At 46.3% G+C, this 23,039-nt stretch overlaps 1 protein-coding gene across 1 annotated transcript in view; it reads left to right on the top strand.

The window, feature by feature from the left end:
- The first annotated feature begins 2,081 nt into the window (after window positions 1-2,081).
- MINDY4 (MINDY lysine 48 deubiquitinase 4) overlaps window positions 2,082-23,039 on the top strand; it is a 97,639-nt gene continuing 76,681 nt past the window's right edge. The window contains exons 1-5 of the mRNA XM_083704073.1: window positions 2,082-2,316; window positions 5,046-5,165; window positions 6,520-6,737; window positions 9,465-9,708; window positions 13,305-13,759. Coding sequence (XP_083560199.1) covers window positions 2,254-2,316; window positions 5,046-5,165; window positions 6,520-6,737; window positions 9,465-9,708; window positions 13,305-13,759 — 1,100 coding nt within the window. The 5' untranslated portion in view covers window positions 2,082-2,253. The remainder of the gene's footprint in view (window positions 2,317-5,045; window positions 5,166-6,519; window positions 6,738-9,464; window positions 9,709-13,304; window positions 13,760-23,039) is intronic.

The following is a 23,039-nucleotide window of genomic DNA, read 5'->3' as shown; positions in this document are numbered from 1 at the left end:
TCAAGGGCTGGAAATGGGGTGGGATTCTGCTCCAATATCACCGCCATTGCCCAGCTCTGTTTCACTGACTTGTTTGCATCCTGCAAAACCCAATTGTGTGTTAATGCTGTCACCTAGTGGTTGGCTAGTGAGATGAACCAAGAACGCAGAGGTGGAAAGTAGGGGTGCTGTTATCCTTCACTATAAGGCAGGGGTAGGGAACCCTTTGTAGTCCAAGGGCCACATTCCATTCTGGGCATCCTCCCAGGGGCCACATGCAAGCGGCGGGTGGGGTCAGGGTCAAAAAAGTGTGCGGGGCAATGAGTGCAGATCCCACTCATCAATCGCGATCTCAGAGTTGAAGGACACATTCCAGATCACTCAAGAATGCTGCATAGCAGAGGTAAAGAGGTAAAGGACCCCTGGACGGTTAAGTCCAGTCAAAGGCAACTATGGGGTGTGGCACTCATCTCGCTTTCAGGCCGAGGAAGTTGGCATTCATCCACCGACAGCTTTCGGGGTCATGTGGCCAGCATGACGAAACCACTTCTGGCACAACGGAACACCGTGACGGAAACCAAAACGCACCGAAATGCCATTTAGCTTGCCACCGCAGCAGTACCTATTTATGTACTTGAACTGGTGCTTTCGAACTGCTAGGTTGGCAGAAGCTGGGACAGAGAAATGGCTTTCTCCTGATTGAAGTGCAGAGTGTTTGAGGACGAGGGCATTCGCAGGGAAACCGAAATCCTTGTTTACAAGCTATTGTACTACCAACCTTACTGTATGCTTGTGAAACGTGGACTACTTATAAACGCCATCTCCAACTCCTCAAAAGTTTCCATCAACGGTGTCTCTGAAAATTGTTACACATCACTTGGGAAGACAGGCAAACTAATACCAGTGTACTGGAAGAGGCAAAGATAACCAGTGTTGAAGCAATGATTCTTCAACATCAACTTCATTGGACTGGTCATGTTGTGCAGATGCCAGATGATCGTTTTCCAAAGCAACTACTCTATTCTGAACTTAAAAATGGAAAGCGTAATGCTGGTGGTCAACAAAAGAGGTTTAAAGACTGTATCAAGGCAAATCTTTAACAATGTACTATAAACACCAACAATTGGGAAACACTGGCCTGCGAGTACTCCAGCTGGAGAACAGCCTTTACCAAAGGTGTCATGGGCTTTAAAGACACTCGAGCTCAGGACGCAAGGGAAAAACGTGCTAAGAGGAAGGCACGCTTGGCAAATCCACACCGTGATCAACTCCCACCCAGAAACCTGTGTCCTCACTGTGGAAGGACGTGTGGTTCCAGAATTGGTCTCCACAGTCACTTATGGACTCAATGTGAAAAGCGTGTTCATGGAAGACAATCTTACTCGGCTACGAGTGATTGCCAAAGAAGAAGATGCTAAACCAGCTATAGTTTAGGGCCCCACTCTCTTGGGGGCCCCCCAAAGAATTAAAGGAGAAAAAAATGGATGTACATTTCCAAAATATAAGATAAAAAACAAATGGGACAGGAGTTGATCACGGTGTGGATTTGCCAAGCGTGCATTCCTCTTAGACCAGGGGTCAGCAAACTTTTTCAGCAGGGGGCCAGTCCACTGTCCCTCAGACCTCGTGGGGGGCCAGACTATATTTTGGAAAGAAAAAAAAATGGACGAATTCCTATGCCCCACAAAAAACTGTGAGATGCATTTTAAATAAAAGGACACATTCTACTCGTGTAAAAACACACTGATTCCCGGACCGTCGGCAGGCCGGATTGAGAAGGCGATTGGGCCGGATCCAGCCCCCGGGCCTCAGTTTGCCTACCCATGTCTTAGCACGTTTCTCCCTTGCGTCCTGAGTTCGAGTGTCTTCAAAGCCCATGACACCTTTGGAAAAGGCTGTTCTCCAACTGGAACTCTCGCAGGTAAATCCGGCACTGGCTGGGTCCCTCCGAAGTGCCCGGCGCGCTGAGTACCTTGCTTTGAGCGCTTACCTGTGCGCGCCCAGGTGAGTTGCCTCGCCGCGCCGGGTGCCTTGCCCCCGCAGGAGCGGCAGGGGGCGCTGCGAACGCTCTCCGGGCCACGATTCCATTGCCACGGCAACCTGCCAACGGCAACGCAACAGCCGGGCTGCAGATGGAGACCTGGAAGCTGTGCAGCTGCAGTTCGCCAGGCGCACAAAACAAAGGCGTTCTCTCTTTCTCCCTCTCCCGGTCCTTAAACTGAGGCAGCAAACGCAGATCTCCCTTTTTTTTTTGCATGCTCTGGGAGTTTTGCAATGGAAGCCTCTTTCCTGGAAGAGGTGGCTGCCTCCTTGGTGAGAGAATTTCTCAGCAAAAAGGTAAAGGATAATAAAAATAAAGAGCTTTGCGATCTTGCTTGGAGAGCAGTGCATGCGCGCTTTACGATGCTTTGGGAAGGGGGGAAAATAGCAATGCATTTTGTTAAGCTTAAAACGTTCCTTTTGCTTTCCCCATATTTTGCTGGGAATTGGGGAAATTAGTGCTTGTGTGTGTGTGTGTACATATATATAAATATAAACATATATGAGAATGGCTTTGATTCAAGCTGCAACAACAAGCTCTCTGCCACCCACCACGAGGACTACATTTCCCAGAATGCACTTGGGATTCCCATGAGCGCGGAAGCAGAAACATGAGGTTTTTTCCACCCAATTTGATAGGAAAAGGCTGTCCAAATGTTAAAACAGACAGTAGATTGTGTTGAACGGATGTGTACTGGAGAGAGAAAAAGCGCACGGTGTTTCTCCCGAGCAATGAAGCCGTGCTAGTTATTATTCTGTTTAAAAATAACATTAAAAAATAATAATGGAGGGGGAGAAAGGGATTGAGAGCTCCCCGGTAGGAGGTGCTATTAAAAGTCATCTGTTTGGCCGCTTGTAGCATTTTATCCATTAAAAGCTGCAGAGTCGGCGAGAAAGAGACAGAGAAGGAATTTCCAATATTAAAAATGCATGTCTGCTTTTGTGACCCATATCCATTTCACACATCTAATTCAAGCCTGGATTATTTATCTTATTAGTTTCACGGAATCATAGAATTGCCGTGTTGGAAGCGACTCATCTAGTCCAACCCTCCGCATCCTTTGTTTATGTTTGTTTATGCATTTATTTACATGCTTAGCCCCCACTTCATATCATTGGGGGCAGCTTGCAAGCTCAATTAAAAAATAAATTGCAACTTGTGGCGGGGGGGGGGGGGACGGGACAAACAGAACTGATACAATGCAAATGAAATCATATAACTTTTAAAAATGGTTTTTAAAAAACACACCAAAAAAACCCAAACAAACCCAAAAGTTACAATACAGCTTTGTCCCCTGCCATAATGTCACAGTTTTAAAGAAATTGAAGTCTGGGGGAATTGGTTTTGCTGACAGCCTTGCAAAGCTATATGATTTCACTTGCATTGTATCAGTTCTGTTTATTTGTTTGTTTTCCCCCACCACAAGTTGCAAAGCAGCTAACCTTATCGCTTCAATATGGTTCCTGCACTGCCTCATGATCCAGCCCTGGTGAGGATCCTGACCCACTAGAGAGGCATAGGGTTGTAAACACCCGCAAACTTTCTTCCAAACAGGGTAGATAAAAATCAATGATTTAAAAAATAAATAAATTTTTTAAAAGTTGATTTTTTAAATTTAAATCGGATTTTAAATTTTTTTTTTTAATTAAATGCTTTTGGAGGAGAAATCTTTCTAAAGATAGTTTTCTATTTAAGTTACATTATAGTCCAAAGGCTAGTAATCAGGAAATAAGGATTTAAGTTTTTCATGTGTGCTAAAACTCAGTCTAAGCTTTTTTAAAAAAACATTTAACCACATCAGTTAACAAACATGGATACATATGCTATAATGATATTGCTTTGGTTAAATAAATTGTTTAAATGGTTGTTAAGGAAATGATTATTTTTCTCCTTCCAATAAAGTACAGCAGAAAAGTTGTCCAAATATAAACAGTTAACTTATGAAACCTCACAATGGTTTCATAATTATCTGTCTTTGTATTTCTAATAGTCTAACCAAATCAGTAATTTTCGATATAACTGTAAAAACTACTCTGAAAATTTATTACTCCAAAAACGAAACCTCCTTCTGGTTGTAAATATTAAGATTATACTAGCAAGAATGAGTCTTTCTGTAAGACAAATGATTTAAATCAAGTATTATTGACTAGTGATTCTGTAACCTGAAGCGTATGTAACCTGAGGTATCACTGTAAATCAAATCCACCCTGCTTCCAAAACTCAAAATCTGCCCACAGACACCAAAAGGTTGAGAACCTTTGCTTTATGCACAGAATCCTATTGCATGCCCCTGTGTGCCATGCCAGGGACATGGGTGGCACTGTGTGTTAAACCACAGAGCCTAGGATTTGCCGATCAGAAGGTCGGCGGTTTGAATCCCCGCGACGGGGTGAGCTCCCGTTGCTTGGTCCCTGCTCCTGCCAACCTAGCAGTTCGAAAGGACAAAGTGCAAGTAGATAAATAGGTACCGCTCCGGTGGGAAAGTAAACGGCATTTCCGTGCGCTGCTCTGGTTCGCCAGAAGCGGCTTAGTCATGCTGGCCACATGACCCAGAAGCTGTATGCTGGCTCCTTCGGCCAGTAAAGCAAGATGAGCGCCGCAACCCCAGAGTCGGTCACGACTGTACCTATTGGTCAGGGGTCCCTTTACCTTTATGGTAACCTTTGGCAAGGATATCTAAAAGGTAAAAGGTAAAGGACCCATGCATGGTTAAGTCCAGCCAAAGGCAACTATGGGGTTGCGGAGCTCATATTCCTTTCCTGATGGGTCCGTTCAGGATTTGCCACGACTCAATAGGGTCAGATTCCACATAGTGATTTTATACAGTTCATAATGCAAATATTCCCTAGCGACGACTGGACCTAATGGTCCCTTTACCTTTATCTTTATGTGCTATGCCAACTTCACTGGATAGTATTTTTCTGTAGGAACTTTATCAACAAGTTGTCCTGAACTGTTAAGACAGGATGGGGAGAGGTCCCTATCCTGCACAGCCCCACGTCCGTCCTCTCTCTTCCCTCCGCAGTGCTTGAAGAAAACCATTGTTGTGATGGATGAAGAGTTGCCCCGAACAGCTCTCAGCATCAACAACAGAAACGAGCTGCGAAATGTCTTGCAGCTCCAGTCTTTGTGCAAGCAAAACAAGGTGAGAAGATGAATCCTCTGTACAAAATTCCCCAGATCCTTTGGAAACCTGAGAGCGGGTGGAGATGAGGCCAGCCGTTCCATAGATAAACTACGGAACTCGCTGGACATGTAAAAAGGTAAAAGTGTATTGGGAAATGATTTATAATGAGTTGAAAAAAATGTTTAAAACTACTTTTCCAAAAAACACACACACCAGAGTCCTTTTCATCGAGGATAACCCAGACTGAAATTCCTAGGTGTTAGAAAAGGTTATTTATGTGTGCAAAAACTGCAGTTTGTGTTTTGTTTGCCCATAAATGGACAGTGTTAAGTTGTGGGTGAACATATCAGATGACACAGCGATTCTTCAAACAGCTCTTGTTTATTCACAGGCCAGAACTGAACTGAACTGAAAGGTTCAGTCAGCCTGCTTATATAGAGCTCCAGTACAATGTAACTGTAACAATTTTCTAAAACTATCCAATCTCTGAACGTCACTTTCGATCCCTTAGTTGCATAACGATCTACAGTATCCCCCTGCTGGCCCAGGGTGAGAACTTCAGTACATAACAGACAGTGAGTGAGGTCCCACCTAAAAAGGGTTGGTAACTTAAGTTGACAGTATATGCAGAACTTGCAGGTTTAATATATAGAATAAGACAGAAAGAGGAACATACATTTAAAGAAGATTGGAAAGCATTTACTGAATATATGGAAAATAACTGTACACAGCAGAAAACACTGGCATCATTAAGATAAATTCAACAGAGTAAATAATTTTTGATGGATGCGAAAGTGGAAAACGGATTTGGGTGGTTATAGTAAAATATGCAGGGATGTATATGATATGTAAAATGAACCACGGGAAGAGAAGAAGGGTAGTGTTATGTACTGAAGTTCTCACCCTGGGCCAGCAGGGGGATACTGTAGATAGTTATGCAAATAAGGGATCGAAAGTGACGTTCAGTGATTGGATAGTTTTACAAAATTGTTACAGTTACGTTGTAGTGGAGCTCTATATAAGCAGGCTGACTGAACCCTTCAGTTCAGTTCTGTTCTGGCCTGTGAATAAACAAGAGCTGTTTGAAGAATCACTGTGTTGTCTGATATGTTCACCCACAACTTAACAGGTAGCTCCTGCAGCCAGTGGGAACCTGCGCACGCCTCCTCCGTGCCGGAAGTAGCGCCAGAAATAGTGTTTGCACATGCGTGAACCGGCCCAAGCCACAAAAACTTTGCCGACTCCTGGTGTAGACAGTATTGAGCTCGTTGAACTGGTAGTCTTGAAGCCACTTCCACTGTGCACATATCTCAGTTAATGGTTCAATGAAAGACAGAGGTTTTCTCTAACCAGCTGAGCTCTTCTGTTGCAGGCAAGGGAGAATCCCTTGAAAACCCTCCTTGAAGTCATGGCCAGCTATTTTCTGGAGCGTACGAGCGGCTCCAAGGGCGTTAAGGGGAGCCCGCCAGCCCCACGGAAGAAGCTCCCCCAGCCCAATTGCACAGAGGAGACTGTCCTGAAGAATTACCTCTCTGATGAAGACGCCCACTTGCAAACTGGGCCTGGAAAAATCAAAACCGAGACCTTCAGGTACGGATAAGCGCTTTGATTCTTAATCCATTTTCTTGGGCCAAGAAATGTCGCTACAGATGAATCTTCTTGGTGTAATTCAGAAGTGGAGAGCATTTTTCATCTCTGCATTCCCTTTTGGCGATCCTTCTAGGGACCACATACCGGTGTTGGGTGGGGCCAGGTTGGCTAGTGGGTGGAGCAATGGATGTGACTCTGACCTTTGCACAGGTGATTCCAGCCACAGGAAGGTCAGGAGTTTCTACACACACAAATCTCTCTCCATTCTTTGTCCACGCAACTGAGGCACGGATGCTGCAGCACAATTGCTGACAGGAGTGAGGCCTTGTGTGCATTTACAGAATGCCTGGACTCAGAGGTCTGTTCCAGTTGCGGACTGGCCCAGTATACCTGCAAGAGCATCTCCACCCCCATCATTCAACCCAGACTGAGGTCCAGCTCTGAGGACCTTCTGGCGGTTCCCTCACTGCGAGAAGTGACGTTACAGGGAACGAGGCAGAGGGCCTTCTTGGTAGTGGCACTCACCCTGTGGAACACCCTCCCATCAGATGTCAAAGAAATAAACAACTATCTGACATGTAGAAGACATCTTGAGGCAGCCCTGTTTAGGGAAGTATTTAATGACTGATGTTTTGATGTATTTTTAATCTTTTGTTGGAAGCTGCCCAGAGTGACTGGGGAAACCCAGCCAGATGGGTGGGGTATAAATAATAAATTATTATTATTACTACTGGATGATCTTCACTCCTACAGGTGCCACATAACTAGGGCTGGGTGGTACCTAGTTAATGATAAATAGTCATAATAATAATACTATTATTTATACCCTGGCCATCTGGCTGGGTTTCCCTAGCCAGTCTGGGCAGCTTACAGCACATACAAAAACATAATGAAAGGTCAAACATTAAGAACTTCCCAATATAGGGCTGCCTTCAGATGTCTTCTAAAACTTGTGTAGTTCTTTATCTCCCCAACATCTGATGGGAGGGCGTTCCACAGGGCAGGCGCCACCACCGAGATGGCCCTCTGCTTGGTTCCTTGTAAGCTCACTTCTCACAGTGAGGGAACCGCCAGAAGGCCCTCGGTGCTGGACCTCACTGTCCCGGCAGAAAAATGGGGGTAGAGACGCTCCTTCAGGTATACTGGACCAAGGCTTAAAGGTCAGCACTAACACTTTGAATTGTGCTTGGAAACATGAAGATATTATATGGTCGCGGCAGCTACCCCCAGTCACCAGTCTAGCTGCCACATTCTAGATTAATTGCAGTTTCCGAGTCACCTTCAAAGGTAGCCCCACATAGAGTGCATTCCAATTCTCCAAGCAGGACATAACCAGCGCATGCAGCACTCTGGCGAGACAGTCCGCGGGCAGATAGGGTCTCAGCATGCGTACCAGATGGAGATGGTAGACAGCTACCCTGGACACAGAATTGACCTGCACCTTCATGGACAGCTGTGAGTCCCAAATGACTCCCAGGCTGCATACCTGGTCCTTCAGGGGCACACTTACCCCATTCAGGACCAGGAAGTCCTCCACACCTGCCGATCTCCTAAAACTGTACTTAGGTCTTGTCGAGATTCATGATGGTTTTCAACATATATCCCCAGCTCAACAACGCAATATACTGCCTTCCTATTACTATAGTGCTTGTGCATACCCCAATCTCTGAATAGTAAGAGATCCCAGAGCGCTTGGTTTCCTTGGAAGCAAGGTCACTGGTGGCTCCATTGTCATATTATGGTTTTATTTATGCCTCTATGCCTGATGAACGGAAGAGAGAAAGCTCACTGAAATGACATTCATGCCTGCTCAAACCATGAGACAGAGTTTCTAAACCAAAGTGTGCTTCTATTCGACTCCATGGCTCTCCAGGCAGCTGTTCCCATACTGTGGTCTGTCCTTTGGCAATCACTCATAGCCGAGTAAGATTGTCTTCCATAAATACAGTTTTAACAATGAGTCTGTAAGTGACTGTGGAGGCCGATTCTGGATCCACATGTCCTTCCACAGTGAGGACACAGGTTTCTGGGTGGGAGTTGATCACGGTGTGGATTTGCCAAGCATGCTTTCCTCTTAGCACGTTTCTCCCTTGCGTCCTGAGTTTGAGTGTCTTCAAAGCCCATGACACCTTTGGTAAAGGCTATTCTCCAACTGGAGCGCTTCCAGGCCAGTGTTTCCCAATTGTTGGTGTTTATACTGCTCCTGCCAACCTAGCAGTTCGAAAGCACGTGGAAGTGCAAGTAGATAAATAGGTACCACTCCGGCAGGAAGGTAAACGGCGTTTCCGTGTGCTGCTCTGGTTTGCCAGAAGCGGCTTAGTCATGCTGGCCACATGACCTGTACGCTGGTTCCCTCGGCCAATAATGCGAGATGAGCGCTGCAACCCCAGAGTCAGCCACGACTGGACCTAATGGTCAGGGTTCCCTTTACCTTTTTATTCTACATTTTTAAAGATTTGCCTTGAGGCAGTCTTTAAACCTCTTTTGTTGACCACCAGCATTACGCTTTCCATTTTTAAGTTTTGAATAGAGTAGTTGCTTTGGAAGACGATAACCAGGCATCCGCACAACATGACCAGTCCAACAAAGTGGATGTTGAAGAATCATTGCTTCCACACTGGTGATCTTTGCTTCTTCCAGTACACTGGTCTGTAGAACCATCAGTGGTCCATGAACTTCATTCAGGTAGTATAAATGACAGACTTTCTTGCGTCTGTGTCCTTGCAGCTACGAGATCGATGGGGAAATAATCCCCAAGCGAGACCTGCACAAGAAAAGCGAAAAGTGCAAGACTGGGACGGCATTTGAGACCAGCTCACCTTCTGAGGGAGAGAAACCGGCGAGCCATCACTATGGGGGCTTGAGGACACCTGAGCTGTCTTTGAATGCCACGAGGGAGCAACCCCAAGCCAGGAGCGGTGGTCTATGTGGCAGAGGAACGATGGCGGCCCCCCCAGTCAACTCTCCACAGGTTATTTGCTCTCATTCTAAACATTTTGTTATTTTTATTATTATATAAAAAAAATATTTATTGCACTTCTGTACCACCTTTCTGACAAGACAGCTGGTCTTAAAATTTTGCATTTTAAGGTATGTAAACAGAACAAGAAAACCCCAGCATTGGAAAATATTTAAACATAGCAAAAAAAACAACAGCCCAGAGTCGTCTCAGGCCATTGGTGTTTTCCTCAGAACCTGAAGACAGGGACTTCCTTAGCTGGGCTCCCCAGACCAGGGAGAAATTAAATTAAATTCCCAAATTCGTACTTCCTGAAACAATATGGGAACTGGAAAAAAGCAGCCCTCCTTCAAAATTAGACAAAATGGCATAGGAAGTGTGTGTTGTAGAAGAAATTCACACAAAAACGCTGTTGCATTTCCCCTTTTTAAACAGCAATGCAGACTGATGTAGATATGTCGAGAACTGAAGATAATTAGGCTGGAAGAGTGAGGAAATGAGAGAAGCCAAACGGACGTATTTGCCGATCATCCACCTCTGATTTTAGGAGGGAGCAGGAAGCTGCCTTATTATTAGTCCACATAGCTCCATATTGTCTACACTGAGCGGCAGGGACTCTCCAGGGTTTCAGATATACATATACCAGATATACATTCCCAATCCTACCTGCAGATGTTGGGGGTGAAACCCAATACCTTCTTTGGATAGAGCAGATGTTCTCCCATTGAGCCATGGATCTTTCCAAGGCAGTTGTGAAAGTCACCTGAATGGGGTTTATCTGAAGAGCCAAAGTGCTGGGACAAATCTGTGGAAGGATAAAAGCCACATCTTTTAAAAGGCAGCAGATGGTTTGTTGATTAGGATAGCTCTACCTCTATGCTGGTGGCGCTGTGGGTTAAACCACAGAGCCTAGACTTGCCAATCAGAAGGTCAGCGGTTTGAATCCCCACGACGGGGTGAGCGCCTGTTGCTCGGTCCCTACTCCTGCCCACCTAGCAGTGCAAGTGCAAGTAGATAAAGTGCAAAGTGCAAGTAGATAAATAGGTACCGCTCCGGCAGGAAGGTAAACAGTGTTTCAGGGAACTGCTCTGGTTCGTCAGAAGTGGCTTAGTCATGCTGGCCACATGACCCGGAAGCTCCCTCAGCCAATAAAGTGGGATGAGCGCCGCAACCCCAGAGTCGGCCACGACTGGACCCAATGGTCAGGGGTCCCTTTACCTTTACCTCTATGCAAACCTGTTGGGTTGTGCAGGACTGAGTTGGGGGTTTTATACGATACAATATGATACAACAATCTTTATTGTCATTGTCCCATACAGAACAACGAAATTGAAAATCTACACCAGACATTCAAAAACCAACAAGCCTGCTATCCCAGCCATCCCAGCCTGGCTAACCCCTAAAAACTCTGATACCCCATAATTAAATACAATATACTCCCATAGAGACTACCTTACACTGCAGTTAAAACCAAAATCGCATTTGAATAGAAACTGTTTCTCAGGCGACTAGTCCTAGTCTTTATAATGCTGTACCTTCTTCCAGAAGGCAGAAGCTGAAAGAGATCATTTCCGGAGTGCGCACTATCCTGCGCTATCTCTGCAGCTTTCTTATGGCACCTGGAAGCATAGATTTGATCCAAGGTGGGAAGAGTGCACCCAATTATTCTCTCCGCAGTCTTTACAACCCTTGACAGCATTGTTTTTTCCCTGGCTGTGCAGCTCCCAAACCACACACACAGACCATACGCTAATACACTCTCAACAGTACAATGGTAAAATGCCATCAACAGGTCCTTTGAGAGATTATTTTTCCAGAGGATTCTCAGGAACTATAACCTCTGCTGTGCTCTCTTCATCAGGTCTTTGCTGTTTTCTCCCCAGGTTAGGTCATCTCTCAACTCCATTCCCAGAAATCGAAACATCAAGACCTGTTCCACGTACTTCCCCTCAATAATGAGTGGCTGAATATTCAATTTACATTCCCTAAAGTCCACAACAATCTCTCTTGTTTTCTTTAAGTATGCGCTGTTAATGGAGGTAGATCTGGGTTCCAGTGAGTGACCTACCCAGGCTTTCCCTATGAGGGAAAGTAATTGTTTGGGACAAAATGGCTTTCACCAGGTGACAAGGGGGCGGGGCCTAGCAACACATAATGACTGCTCATTGGGTGCATTTGTCTGCAGACTTGCAGCTGATTGGCCACCAGAGACAGACTGAGTGATCTAATTGATGATTATGTGGGTCATTATGTTGGGGGTGACAGGAACAGTGTTGAGCCCTGGCTGGGAGAAGGGCAGTGCCCCATTTTGCCCTGAAGAGAAACCACCTATTCTGGGCTACATGGACCCAGAATCTGGCTCAATGTAAGGCAGATTCTACCATTCTAATCCCTATGGTACAGCAATTAAAACTGCACATTTGCAAAGCTAAGCAGGGTCTGACATGGTTTCAAACTGGATGGGAGACTGTGTGTTGAGATTCCTCCATTTGCAGGGGGTTGGACTAGATGACCCTCGGTGCCCCTTTCAACTCTACAGTTTTTTTTTATTCTTTGCTATCCTGTTTGGCTCATCCTAGGGCCACTTTTAGATGTTTTGAGGAGTCGAGTTATCAATGTCTCTTGTACAGAAGAGAAGGACAAGCGTAGGTCGGTTACCCCTCTGTCATAAAAAACACTGCTGTGTGTATATTCTCATTTTATTCTAAAAACATTCAGCTTTAGGGTGCTTTGGTGCATAAAGGCCTATGGAATTGTACCAAGGCCTGTATACCTGAAGGAGCATCTCCACCTCCATCATGCAGCCCAGACACTGAGGTTCAGCTCCGAGGGCCTTCTGGCGGTTCCCTCCCTGCGAGAAGTGAGGTTACAGGGAACCAGGCAGAGGGCCTTCTTGGTGGTGGCACCTGCCCTGTGGAATGCCATCTCAGCAGATGTCAAGGCAATAAACTATTTTACTTTTAAAAGACAACTGAAGGCAGCCTTGCTTAGGGAAGTTTTTAATGTCTGATGTTGTATTGTTTTAATATTCAGTTGGAAGCCGCCCAGAGTGGCTGGGGAAACCCAGCCAGATGGGTGGGGTATAAATAATAAATTATTATTATTATTAAATACACTTGATTCGACCAACCTTAACCAATGTGGGAAAAGGAGCTTGGGGTTGCTCCAGAATCTATGCGTTGCCCGATCTCTGCTTATGGGTTTCCATAGGATGTAGTCTTGGGGCTTGCCTGCCTGTCTTCTTTAAGAGGGTATTTTTCAGGGGGAACATTGAAATCAACAGCAAATCCCACCAAGAGCAATGAGTCTTGATGCTAGCACAAGAATATCAGTAATAATTCTACTTACCGTGTATGTATTTTACATTCAGTTCTCTTTTAGAGTCATAGGGGCAATTGTGCATACTTTATGTGAAGTAATATATTATTATTATTATTATTATTATTATTATTATTATTATTAAGCTTTGGAAGGGTACCCAAGGGTCTTCTATTCCAACCCCTGCAATACAGGAATTGTTCGCCCAATGTGGGTTGCGAACTCATAACCCCGAGATTAAATGCTTCGTGCTTTGACCACCGCTCTCCTCTCTCGACAATTTATTTCAGGACTCCTTGAAAAGACGGCGCACGAAACAACCATCTGGAATCCGGAGAACATTTAAACCCGGAGAGGAAAAGGAAACCGGGGACCGTTTGGCCGCGCCAATGGGGGATTCGCAGGAGTGGGCAGGAATCTCCAGGCCATCTACAAATCTCTTTTCTCCGCACCTCGGCCGTTCCATCGACGTAACCAAGGACTATTCATCCACAATCCTGACTGGCCCATACACAAATGCCGGCGGGGAAGGGGCAAGAAATTCAGCCCAAAGCATCGAAGGCCCATTCGCCAAATTGATGTCCGAAAGACGCCCAGTTGAAGAAAGGAAAGCTGTGCCCTTGTACCCTGCGGAGATGAATAAGGGGAGCAGCTGCTTGAACTTTCTTCCGAGGCAAATGGGAGCTGACCGTGAAAGGACAGCGAGATCCACACCAAAGAGCCAACCTCAAAATACAGAATTCAGGTAGGATCATGATTGAAATCGTATTTAAAACGTCGTTTATTGACACGCTTGTGTGTAAATATGCTACTCCAGTGCTTTATTTTCTGGTAGGTTAGGATAGCTCAGTTGGTAACAGCATGAGATTCTTAATCTCAAGGTTGTGGGTTCGAGCCCCACGTGGGGCAAAGAGATTCCTGCGTTGCAGGGGGTTGGACTAGATGACTCTCGTGGTCCCTTCAAACTCTGTTGTTGTTGTTTAGTCGAGTCCGGCTCTTCGTGACCCCATGGACCAGAGCACGCCAGGCACTTCTGTCTTCCACTGCCTCCTGCAAGTTTTTGGCAAGTTTAAAGGTAAAGGTAAAGGGACCCCTGACAGTTAAGTCCAGTCTGAGCTACTCTGGGGTTGCGGCGCTCATCTCGCTTTATTGGCCGAGGTAGCCGGCGTACAGCTTCCGGGTCCTGTGGCCAGCATGACTAAGCTGCTTCTGGCAAAACCAGAGCAGCACACGGAAACTCCGTTTACCTTCCCACCGGAGTGGTACCTATTTATCTACTTGCACTTTGACGTGCTTTCGAACTGCTAGGTTGGCAGGAGCAGGGACTGAGCAACGGGAGCTCACCCCATCGAAGGGATTCGAACCGCCGACCTTCTGATCGGCAAGCCCTAGGCTCAGCGGTTTAGACCACAGCACCACCTGCGTCCCTTGGCAAGTTTAGCTGGTGTTAAATACCATCTATACGTCAGATTCAGACCATACATCTAAAGCACTATGGTAACACTTTAAACAGCTGTGGCTTCCCCTGAAAAATTCTGGGAGCTGTAGTTTCTTAAGGGTGCTTGTTAGCTGCTAGGAGGCTCCTATTCCCTACCCAGAGCTACAATTCCCAGAGTCCCCCTGCGGAGGGAGATGGACTGTTTGAACGGTTTTCGTTTCCGACTTGGGATGCCTGCAGTATGGTCATACGTCCAGAAGTCCAGCAGAGGGCACTCTCCGAAAAGCAATACTCCTTGCCGCTGCTCATTGACAGATAGCTTGCTCCCATTCTGCCAACTCCCAAAAATTACTGTCCAAAATGCTGTGACTCAGAGCTTCTGACTAACGCTTCTGAAAGATGTACGATCGCTGGCCTTTGAGCAGGAGGAGCTGCCTCAGTTCAACTTGGTTGGGTGTGATCAGCGATCGCAGGATTGCAATGCCTTCTAGGCAAGGAGAGAGAGTGACTTTTCGGGGGTCCAGTCTTTAGAAAAACAAGGTGATTTAGGAGGGGGGAAGGCCACACTGGGAGATTTCTAAAGGTGCGTGTGGTTCAAGGAGAGATTTTGTCCCCCCCCCCCCTCCGGCCACGTTCACGGTAAGCGTTTAAACAGCCACAACTTCCCCCAAAGAGGTTTGGGAGCTGTAGTTTGTTTGGGGGTGCTGAGAGTTTCTAGGAGGCCCCCTTCAAGGAACTACACTTCCCAGGGTGATTTAACAATCTCAGAATCGTCGAGTTGGAAAGGAACGCAGGAATCATCTAACCTAACCCCCTGAAATGCGGAAATGTGTTGCCCAACATGGGATTCGAACCCACAACCCTGAGATTAAGAGTCTCATGCTCCGGCATCCAATGCCCTGTTCAATGTGTTTTCCTAGGGGTTATTGGCTTGCTGCTGTATACACACACACACACACACACACACACACACAGTGGTACCTCAGGTTAAGTACTTAATTCGTTCCAGAGGTCCGTTCTTAACCTGAAACTGTTCTTAACCTGAAGCACCTCTTTAGCTAATGGGGCCTCCCGCTGCCACCGCGCCGCCAGAGCACGATTTCTGTTCTCATCCTGAAGCAAAGTTCTTAACCTGAGGTACTATTCCTGGGTTAGCGAAGTCTGTAACCTGAAGCATCTGTAACCTGAAGCGTCTGTAACCTGAAGGGTCTGTAACCTGAGGTACCACTGTATATATATATTGTGGTTTTCATGTTGTGATTTTACATTGTGAACCACAGAGCAGTATACAAATTCAGGTGTTGTTGATAATGATGATGATGATGATGATGATGCTCTACAAACTGAGTGAAACTAGGACCCGCCAGACTCATTCCCAGGGAACTCTGGGAATTTTAGCTCTGTGCACCCTTAACAAACTACACCTCCCAGGATTCTGGGGTGACTGTTATTTCGAAATTCATTTTTATTTGATTTTGCAATACAAAGTTATATGAAAAATAAAAAAATACATATCAATATACAGAGATTCCTCCGCATCTCAGGACTTTCCCCTCACTGGAGTCCCATTTTAAACATTTAAAACTGCATTTTTTGCCATACTCTGTCAAATCAGTCCATATATTCCATAATTGTCACACTATAAGTGAAATCAGAATCTTGCCAGTGTTTCCATCTGCTTACAGTGGTCTCCTAAATCAGGGGTCAGCAAACGTATTCAGCAGGGGGCTGGTCCACTGTCCCTCAGACCTTGTGAGGGGCTGGACTATTTTTTTTTGGGGGGGGGGGGGAGGGGAAATGAACAAATTCCTATGCCCCACAAATAAACCAGAGATGCATTTTAAATAAAAGGACACATTCTACTCATGTAAAAACACCAGGCAGGCCCCACAAATAACCCAGTGATGCATTTTAAATAAAAGGACACATTCTACTCATGTAAAAACACACTGATTCCCAGACTGACTGCAGGCCCCCCGGGCCTTAGTTTGCCTAAGGTAAAGGTAAAGGGACCCCTGACTGTTAAGTCCAGTCGCGGATGACTGGGGTTGCGGCGCTGATCTCGCTTTACTGGCCGAGGGAGCCGATGTTTGTCCGCAGAGAGTTTTTCCGGGTCATGTGGCCAGCATGACTGAGCTGCTTCTGGCAAAACAGAGCAGCACGCGGAGTGGTACCTATTTATCTACTTGCACTTTGTGCTTTTGAACTGCTAGGTTTCCTGCTTGGCAGGGGGTTGGACTCGATGGCCCTTGTGGTCTCTTCCAACTCTATGATTCTATGATTCTAGGAGCTGGGACCGAACAACGGGAGCTCACCCCGTCACGGGGGTTCGAACCGCTGACCTTCTGATCGGCAAGTGCTAGGCTCTGTGGTTTAAATAACTCATACATAACTCCATCAGCTTGGTTTCCCATTCTTCTCTGGTCGGGAGGAGCCATGACTGTTCTAAATGTTATCACAGGACTTTAAAGACGTCATTAACCACGACTAGCTCAGACTTGGCCCTTTCCTCTCCCGTCCTTGGAAGACAACTCTCTGTCAGTTCCAGCTGTTGGGAATTCTGGGGTGTGCCCCCCCAAATGCCGATCAAGAAATACATTTCTTGTTCTTTTCCTTCCCGTTCTACTTTTTGTTGGTGGTGGTGGTGATGGTTTTTCTTTCTTTCTTTTTAAACACCCACCCTGTGGTTTGACATTTTCAAAAATGCCTGTTGCTGATCCGCCACCAGCCTCGGGCACCTTTATTTTATTATTTTATTTTTTTGCCTATGCACGCTGTCTAGAGAAGGATTAGGTCTGAGAACCAGAGCGCTGCATCCAAAAGGACCTGTCTGAAGAACAATGAATTTGAGGCATCAGGGAGGGAGAGGGTTAAAAAAATAAATAAATAGCTGGCCAATGAAAGGAAGATGCTGGTTTTTAGTTTTAGGGAAGGTTAAAAGAAGAGTGCAGAATCTCAGTCCTAAGGGCTGGATTTCTTCTCTATATGGTACTTGGGACTCTTCCTAGGATTCTTCTCCTCCTCCTCCTCCTTCTTCGGCGATCCCTTGTAGCCGAGTAAGATTGTCTTCCATAAACACGGTTTAAACAGTGAGTCTGTAAGTGACTGTGGAGGCAAATTCTGAATCCACATGTCCTTCCACAGTGGGGACATTGGTTTCCGGGCTGGAGTTGATCACGGTGTGGATTTGCCAAGCGTGCCTTCCTCTTAGCACATTTCTCCCTTGCGTCCTGAGTTCGTGTGTCTTCAAAGCCCAGGACACCCTTGCTAAAGGCTGTTCTCCAATTGGAGAACTCACAGGCCAGTGTTTCCCAGTTGTTGGTGTTTATACTAAAAAAAAATTAGATTTGCCTTGAGACAGTCTTTGAACCTCTTTTGTTGACCACCAGTGTAATCGCAACATAGATGACCTTAGAATCTACAATTCTATGAACTATGATCCACTATGGTTCTGTGTGATGTGCAAACACAGCCATTATAGCTCTGTGTTTGTGTACAGGGACCAGTCAACAGCCTCCCCCCCCCCCCTCGCGTGCAAAGGCACAGCTTGGAGTAATCGTCTGGGATACAAAATGGCCTAAAGTGTCTCCTTTTTTTCTTTTTCTTTTAAACGATGCTTCTCTGAGTCATGACTAATTTTCCAATAGAGGCCTTTTAAGCCTTTGTGGCCATTTCAGGATCCCTCCATGGACGCGGCTCGAAAACAACCCATTACCAAATGATGAGGTTTTTGCAGTGATATTTTAGGAGCTATTAAAAAAGCACTTGTCTCTGTGCAAGTTGGGTGGGTTCGGGGGGAGGCGAAATCTTCCATGCCAAAAATTAGACGTTGGGCCATACTAATCTGTAATGGTTATAGGGGTTGCTCGTGCGTAAGTTGCCGCCACTCCTGGCTAGGTTGCCTGGTTAAACCTTTTCTCTCTGGATAGCCCTTCACTTCGTGGCTGTTTCAGTCGCTGGCAGAATCCGTCAGTGGGCATTTCTTGAACCTCTTCCAGCAAAGAAGTTCTTTGACGCCAAGCCTCCGCCTACTCTCCCTGCGCGGAAGTCTTCTGCGCAGGGTGGGTGTGGGAAGCGGAGGACCCGTGCTCTCCCCGCTGGTCTCCGGTGAGGAGTCCTGGAGCCCCCTCGCCGATTCCCCCATCTGCCCCCTTTATCCCTGGTGTTACGCTGATTTCCTTCCCCAGCCGATGAGCTGCCTCTCTTCCTGCTGGGCCCTTCTCCAGCATCGCTTGGGAGCCTTGCCTCCGCCTCTGGCTCCGATGGCAGTTCCCTGACATAATCCTTTCCCATTCAGAGGAGAGAAGGAGGGATAGATGGCAGGAGGTGAACAATGTGATGGCCTGGGACTCGGGCTCAGACTCGGAACCAGAGGAGACTCAGTCCGCACCAGATCCCTTGCCTCAGGCGGCATCTGAACCAAGTCTGGGGCCTGATCCTGAAGAGCCCCAGTCTGCACAGGTTCCCCTGCAACAAACACCAGCTGGGTCGAGTCAGGGGCCTGAGCCTGCCCTGGCTCCAGATGCAGGGATGACCTCGTTGCCTTCAGCTGGGCCATCACTTACAGCTGCTCCACTACCGGTTGGGTCAGGGGAGGCTGAGGCGGCCTCTGGGTCTAGTAACCCACTGACGTCTCCCAAGCTGCAGAGACTAAGGTCTGAGAGAAGGAGAGGCCTGAGTACTGGCAGGAGGAGTGCTCACCTTCAGGCAAAACAGGGAGGTGAGTCACCGGGGCATCAGGACCAGCCGTTACCCCGACAAAGATAAAAAGCTGTCGGCCCCCGCCCCAGGTTGCGGGAGTGACATTGCTGTTTGCCAGAACCTGCCTGAGATCCTGTACCTGTGTTTACCTGGTTTCCTGCCTCGTGTCCTGCCTTGGCCCTGTCAGTCTGACTCCTAGCGGAACCCCTGGATTCCTGACTGGACCTGGACCTGGGCCCAGCACAACAATAAGGGTCACTGTTTTAAATGCTCCCCAGCTATTGAGACACATGGGCCTTCTCCAAACTTGGTGGGCCTTGGTGGTGGGCAGTGGGAGGGCTCAAAACACTGGAAAATGTGTTGAGGTGAACTGGATCATAGAATCATAGCGTTGGAAGAGACCACAAAGGTCATCTAGGCCAACCCCTTGCAATGCAGGATTCTCAACTAAAGCAGCCATGACAGCTGGCCATCCAACCTCTGCTTAAAAACCTCCAAGGAAGGAGAGTCCATCACCTCTCCTGGGAGTCCGTTTCACTGTCAAATAGCTCTTACTTCCAGAGTTCTTCCTGGTGTTTGGTCGGAATCTCCTTTCTCATAACTTGAAGCCATTGGTTAGAGTCCTGCACCCCAGAGCAGGAGAAAGCAAGCTTGCTCCATCTTCCTTATGGCAGCGGTTAAGATATTTGAAGATGGCTCTCATATCTCCTCTCAAGTCTCCTCTTTTCCCGGCTAAACATTCCCAGCTCCTTCAACCGTTCCTCATCAGGCTTGGTTTCCAGACCTTTGATCATCTCGGTCGCCTTCCTCTGCACACATTCCAGCTTGTCAACATCCTTCTTAAATTGTGGTGCCCAGAAATGGAAACAGTATCCCAGATGTGGTCTGAACGAGGCAGATAGAGCAGTGCTACTGAGAGTGAGAGCTGGACCATAAAGAAGGCTGATCTCCGAAGTATTGATGCTTTTGAATTTTGGTGCTGGAGGAGACTCTTGAGAGTCCCATGGACTGCAAGAAGATCAAACCTCTCTATTCTGAAGGAAATCAGCCCTGAGTGCTCACTGGAAGGACAGATCCTGAAGCTGAGGCTCCAATCCTTTGGCCACCTCATGAGAAGAGAAGACTCCCTGGAAAAGACCCTGATGTTGGGAAAGATGGAGGGCACAAGGAGAAGGGGACGACAGAGGACGAGATGGTTGGACAGTGTTCTTGAAGCTACCAGCATGAGTTTGACCAAACTGTGGGAGGCAGTGGAAGACAGAAGTGCCTGGCGTGCTCTGGTCCATGGGGTCACAAAGAGTCGGACACAACTAAATGACTAAACAACAACATTACTTCTCTTGACCTGGACACTGTACAGTACTTCTGCTGATGCAGCCTAGAAGAACATTCACTTTTTTGCTGCTGTATCACACTGTTAACTTATAGAATATAGAACTGTAAAGTTGGTAGGGGCCATGTGAAGCTTGTGGTTTACTAAGGCCCCTAGATCCTTTTCACATGCACTGTTAGCAAGCCAGGTGTCCCCACCCTATATTTGTGCATCTGGTTCTTCCTGCCTAAGTGCAGAACCTTAAATTTGTCCCTATTGAAACTCATTTTGTTAGTTTGGGCCCAGTTCTCCAATCTCTTAAGGACATCTTGAATCCTGCTGTTCTGTCTTCGGTGCATTAGCTACCCCTCCCAGTTTGGAGTCATCTGCAAATCTGATGAAGATTTTTTTTTTGGGGGGGGGGGAAGGATAATTGCTCTTCTCCCTTTGGACCTGATGCATTCAGCGTACAGTCACTGCTCTTCCTTCCCTGCAACATTTCGATAAATACCATTATCTTTGGCAAGGCTGTTCCAAGTTTAGTGCAGGCTCGTGAAATCAGCAAACCCGTTTCCCCCGATTCTTCTCTAACGCTTTGCTTCATCCCTGCTATCCCAGCCTGTAAAGCACAACCCTGTTTGGTTTTTTGCAGATGGAAGCTTTCGTCTCGTTTTCTTCGCAGTCCGTTTTTCCCAAGCTGCCACGCATAGCGGTTCTAACAAGTTAACCCACCAGTAGCAGAGGCTGTAAAAAGTTTTTGAGAAGGCGCTGAACCCATGACACCCCTCTGAGTGATGAGCCGCTGGGGAACATGGACAGGGTCTGGGGATGGAAAAAGTGTTTATCTAATATTATCTAAACCGCAGCTTAGTTCTTCCCTCTCCATAAAACTCTCCCCAAGCTTTGCCGTTTGCTCTGTCAGTGCTGCTCCTGTCTATTCTGTGGAAAATTTGGCTGGCTGTGGAACCAGCCCAGTCCTTACACTCTAGATTTAGGGGTGGCACATCCAACTGCCCCTTATTCTGGTTAGCAATACAGTTCTGTCACAGTTAGAGGATGGAAACTGCAATCGCCACCTTCTGCACCAGAGTGACTTGTCTCACTTCTTTCATCCAGAGACAGGGCCGTCTTAACCCGGGGGTGCAAGGGGTGCGGGGCACCTGGGCGCCGAATTCTGGGGGGTGCCAGGTTCCTGCCGCTGAAGCTGCCTAAATTCTTAACTATTGACCTGTTACGAAATAATTTACAAAAGACGCGGCGCTTGTCATTCACAATGGCAGCGCTTGTCAGACTCGATGTTCTCAGCGGCGCTGTGCATGCAAAATTAACTAAATTATTTGTGTATGTATATATACACAGGCACACATTTTTATTAATTTTTTAACATATCATTTCCAACAGTCAGTTAACATAACTTCTTATCTTATACAATATTTTAGACTTCCGTCAACAACCTCTGAAGATTTTCCGTTCTTTATCACTTATTCTGCATTTCTTAATTTCTCTATTACTTTTAATTATCATTAACTAATAATTCTCTTCATAGTCTTCCTTGCAATATTTCATATAATCCTCCTTACAGAACTTCTTGCAGTCCTACTAGCGTAATCTGCTTATTACAGTTGTTTTTCAAATAGTTGAAATATTTACTCCAGTCTTCTAAGAATCTCTGATCCCGCAGGTTTCGAATCCTTCCTGTTAATTTATCTAATTCTGCATAGTCCATTAATTTCATTTGCCACTGTTCTTTCGTCGGTAATTCTTCTTGCTTCCCTTTTTGTGCCAATAGTACTCTTGCTGCCGTTACTGCATATAAAAACAACTTACAGTCTTGTCTGTTAACATCCTCCCCTACAATGCCAAGAAATTAACTAAATTTGGGGGCGCTGGGCGGATCTTTGCACCCCGGTGGTGCAGATGCTAAAGATGGCCCTCTCAAGGGAAGCCTGATATGCATTAGATTTCCCTGGACTCTGGTCTCGTGGCAGATGACGCAGCCTTTTCTTTTAATGCATTTTATTGCTTTTTCACATGTAATAAGCATAATTTAAAATACAATAAACAACAACAATAGCAGCTAGTCTGTCATTTCTTGGAAAAAGGCATAGCAGCAGCTTCAAGTTACTTAGAAAACCGGTTTGTGATGCGTATTAAAGACTGTAATCAGATATGTTTCTCCAGATGTCCAGTTGTCTCGATTGATTGATTGTCATTTCTCATATGGGACCTGAGTGGATGCCAGGTGTTGTAGAAGGATAAAGAGCATCTTGCCTCTGGTCATCCTAACCTGGCAGGTAAATTTATTGGCAATACGCTGGGTTGTTGTTTTTTCATGTACAGGATAGGAATGTGAATAGGCTCCAAGATTCACCTTGTATCTGTGTGTGTTCTGAAGAAGAAGAAAAAATTCAGTTTGTTTTTGAGCGACTTTGTGCTCCGTCCAATTTGTTCTGGGATGGAAAGAGGGTCATGAAGCATCAGGCAGCTGCGAGGGATGTGCAATTTGGTGGGGCATAAATAGTTTAAAGGTGGGTTATAAATGCTACATATTAATAAATCAGTGCATTCCATAGA

Source organism: Podarcis gaigeae (genome assembly GCF_964106915.1).
Source record: "Podarcis gaigeae genome assembly, chromosome: 12".
Lineage (NCBI taxonomy): Eukaryota > Metazoa > Chordata > Lepidosauria > Squamata > Lacertidae > Podarcis > Podarcis gaigeae.
The sequence above is the reverse complement of the archived record's forward strand: the minus strand, read 5'-3'. Positions and strand labels throughout refer to the sequence as shown.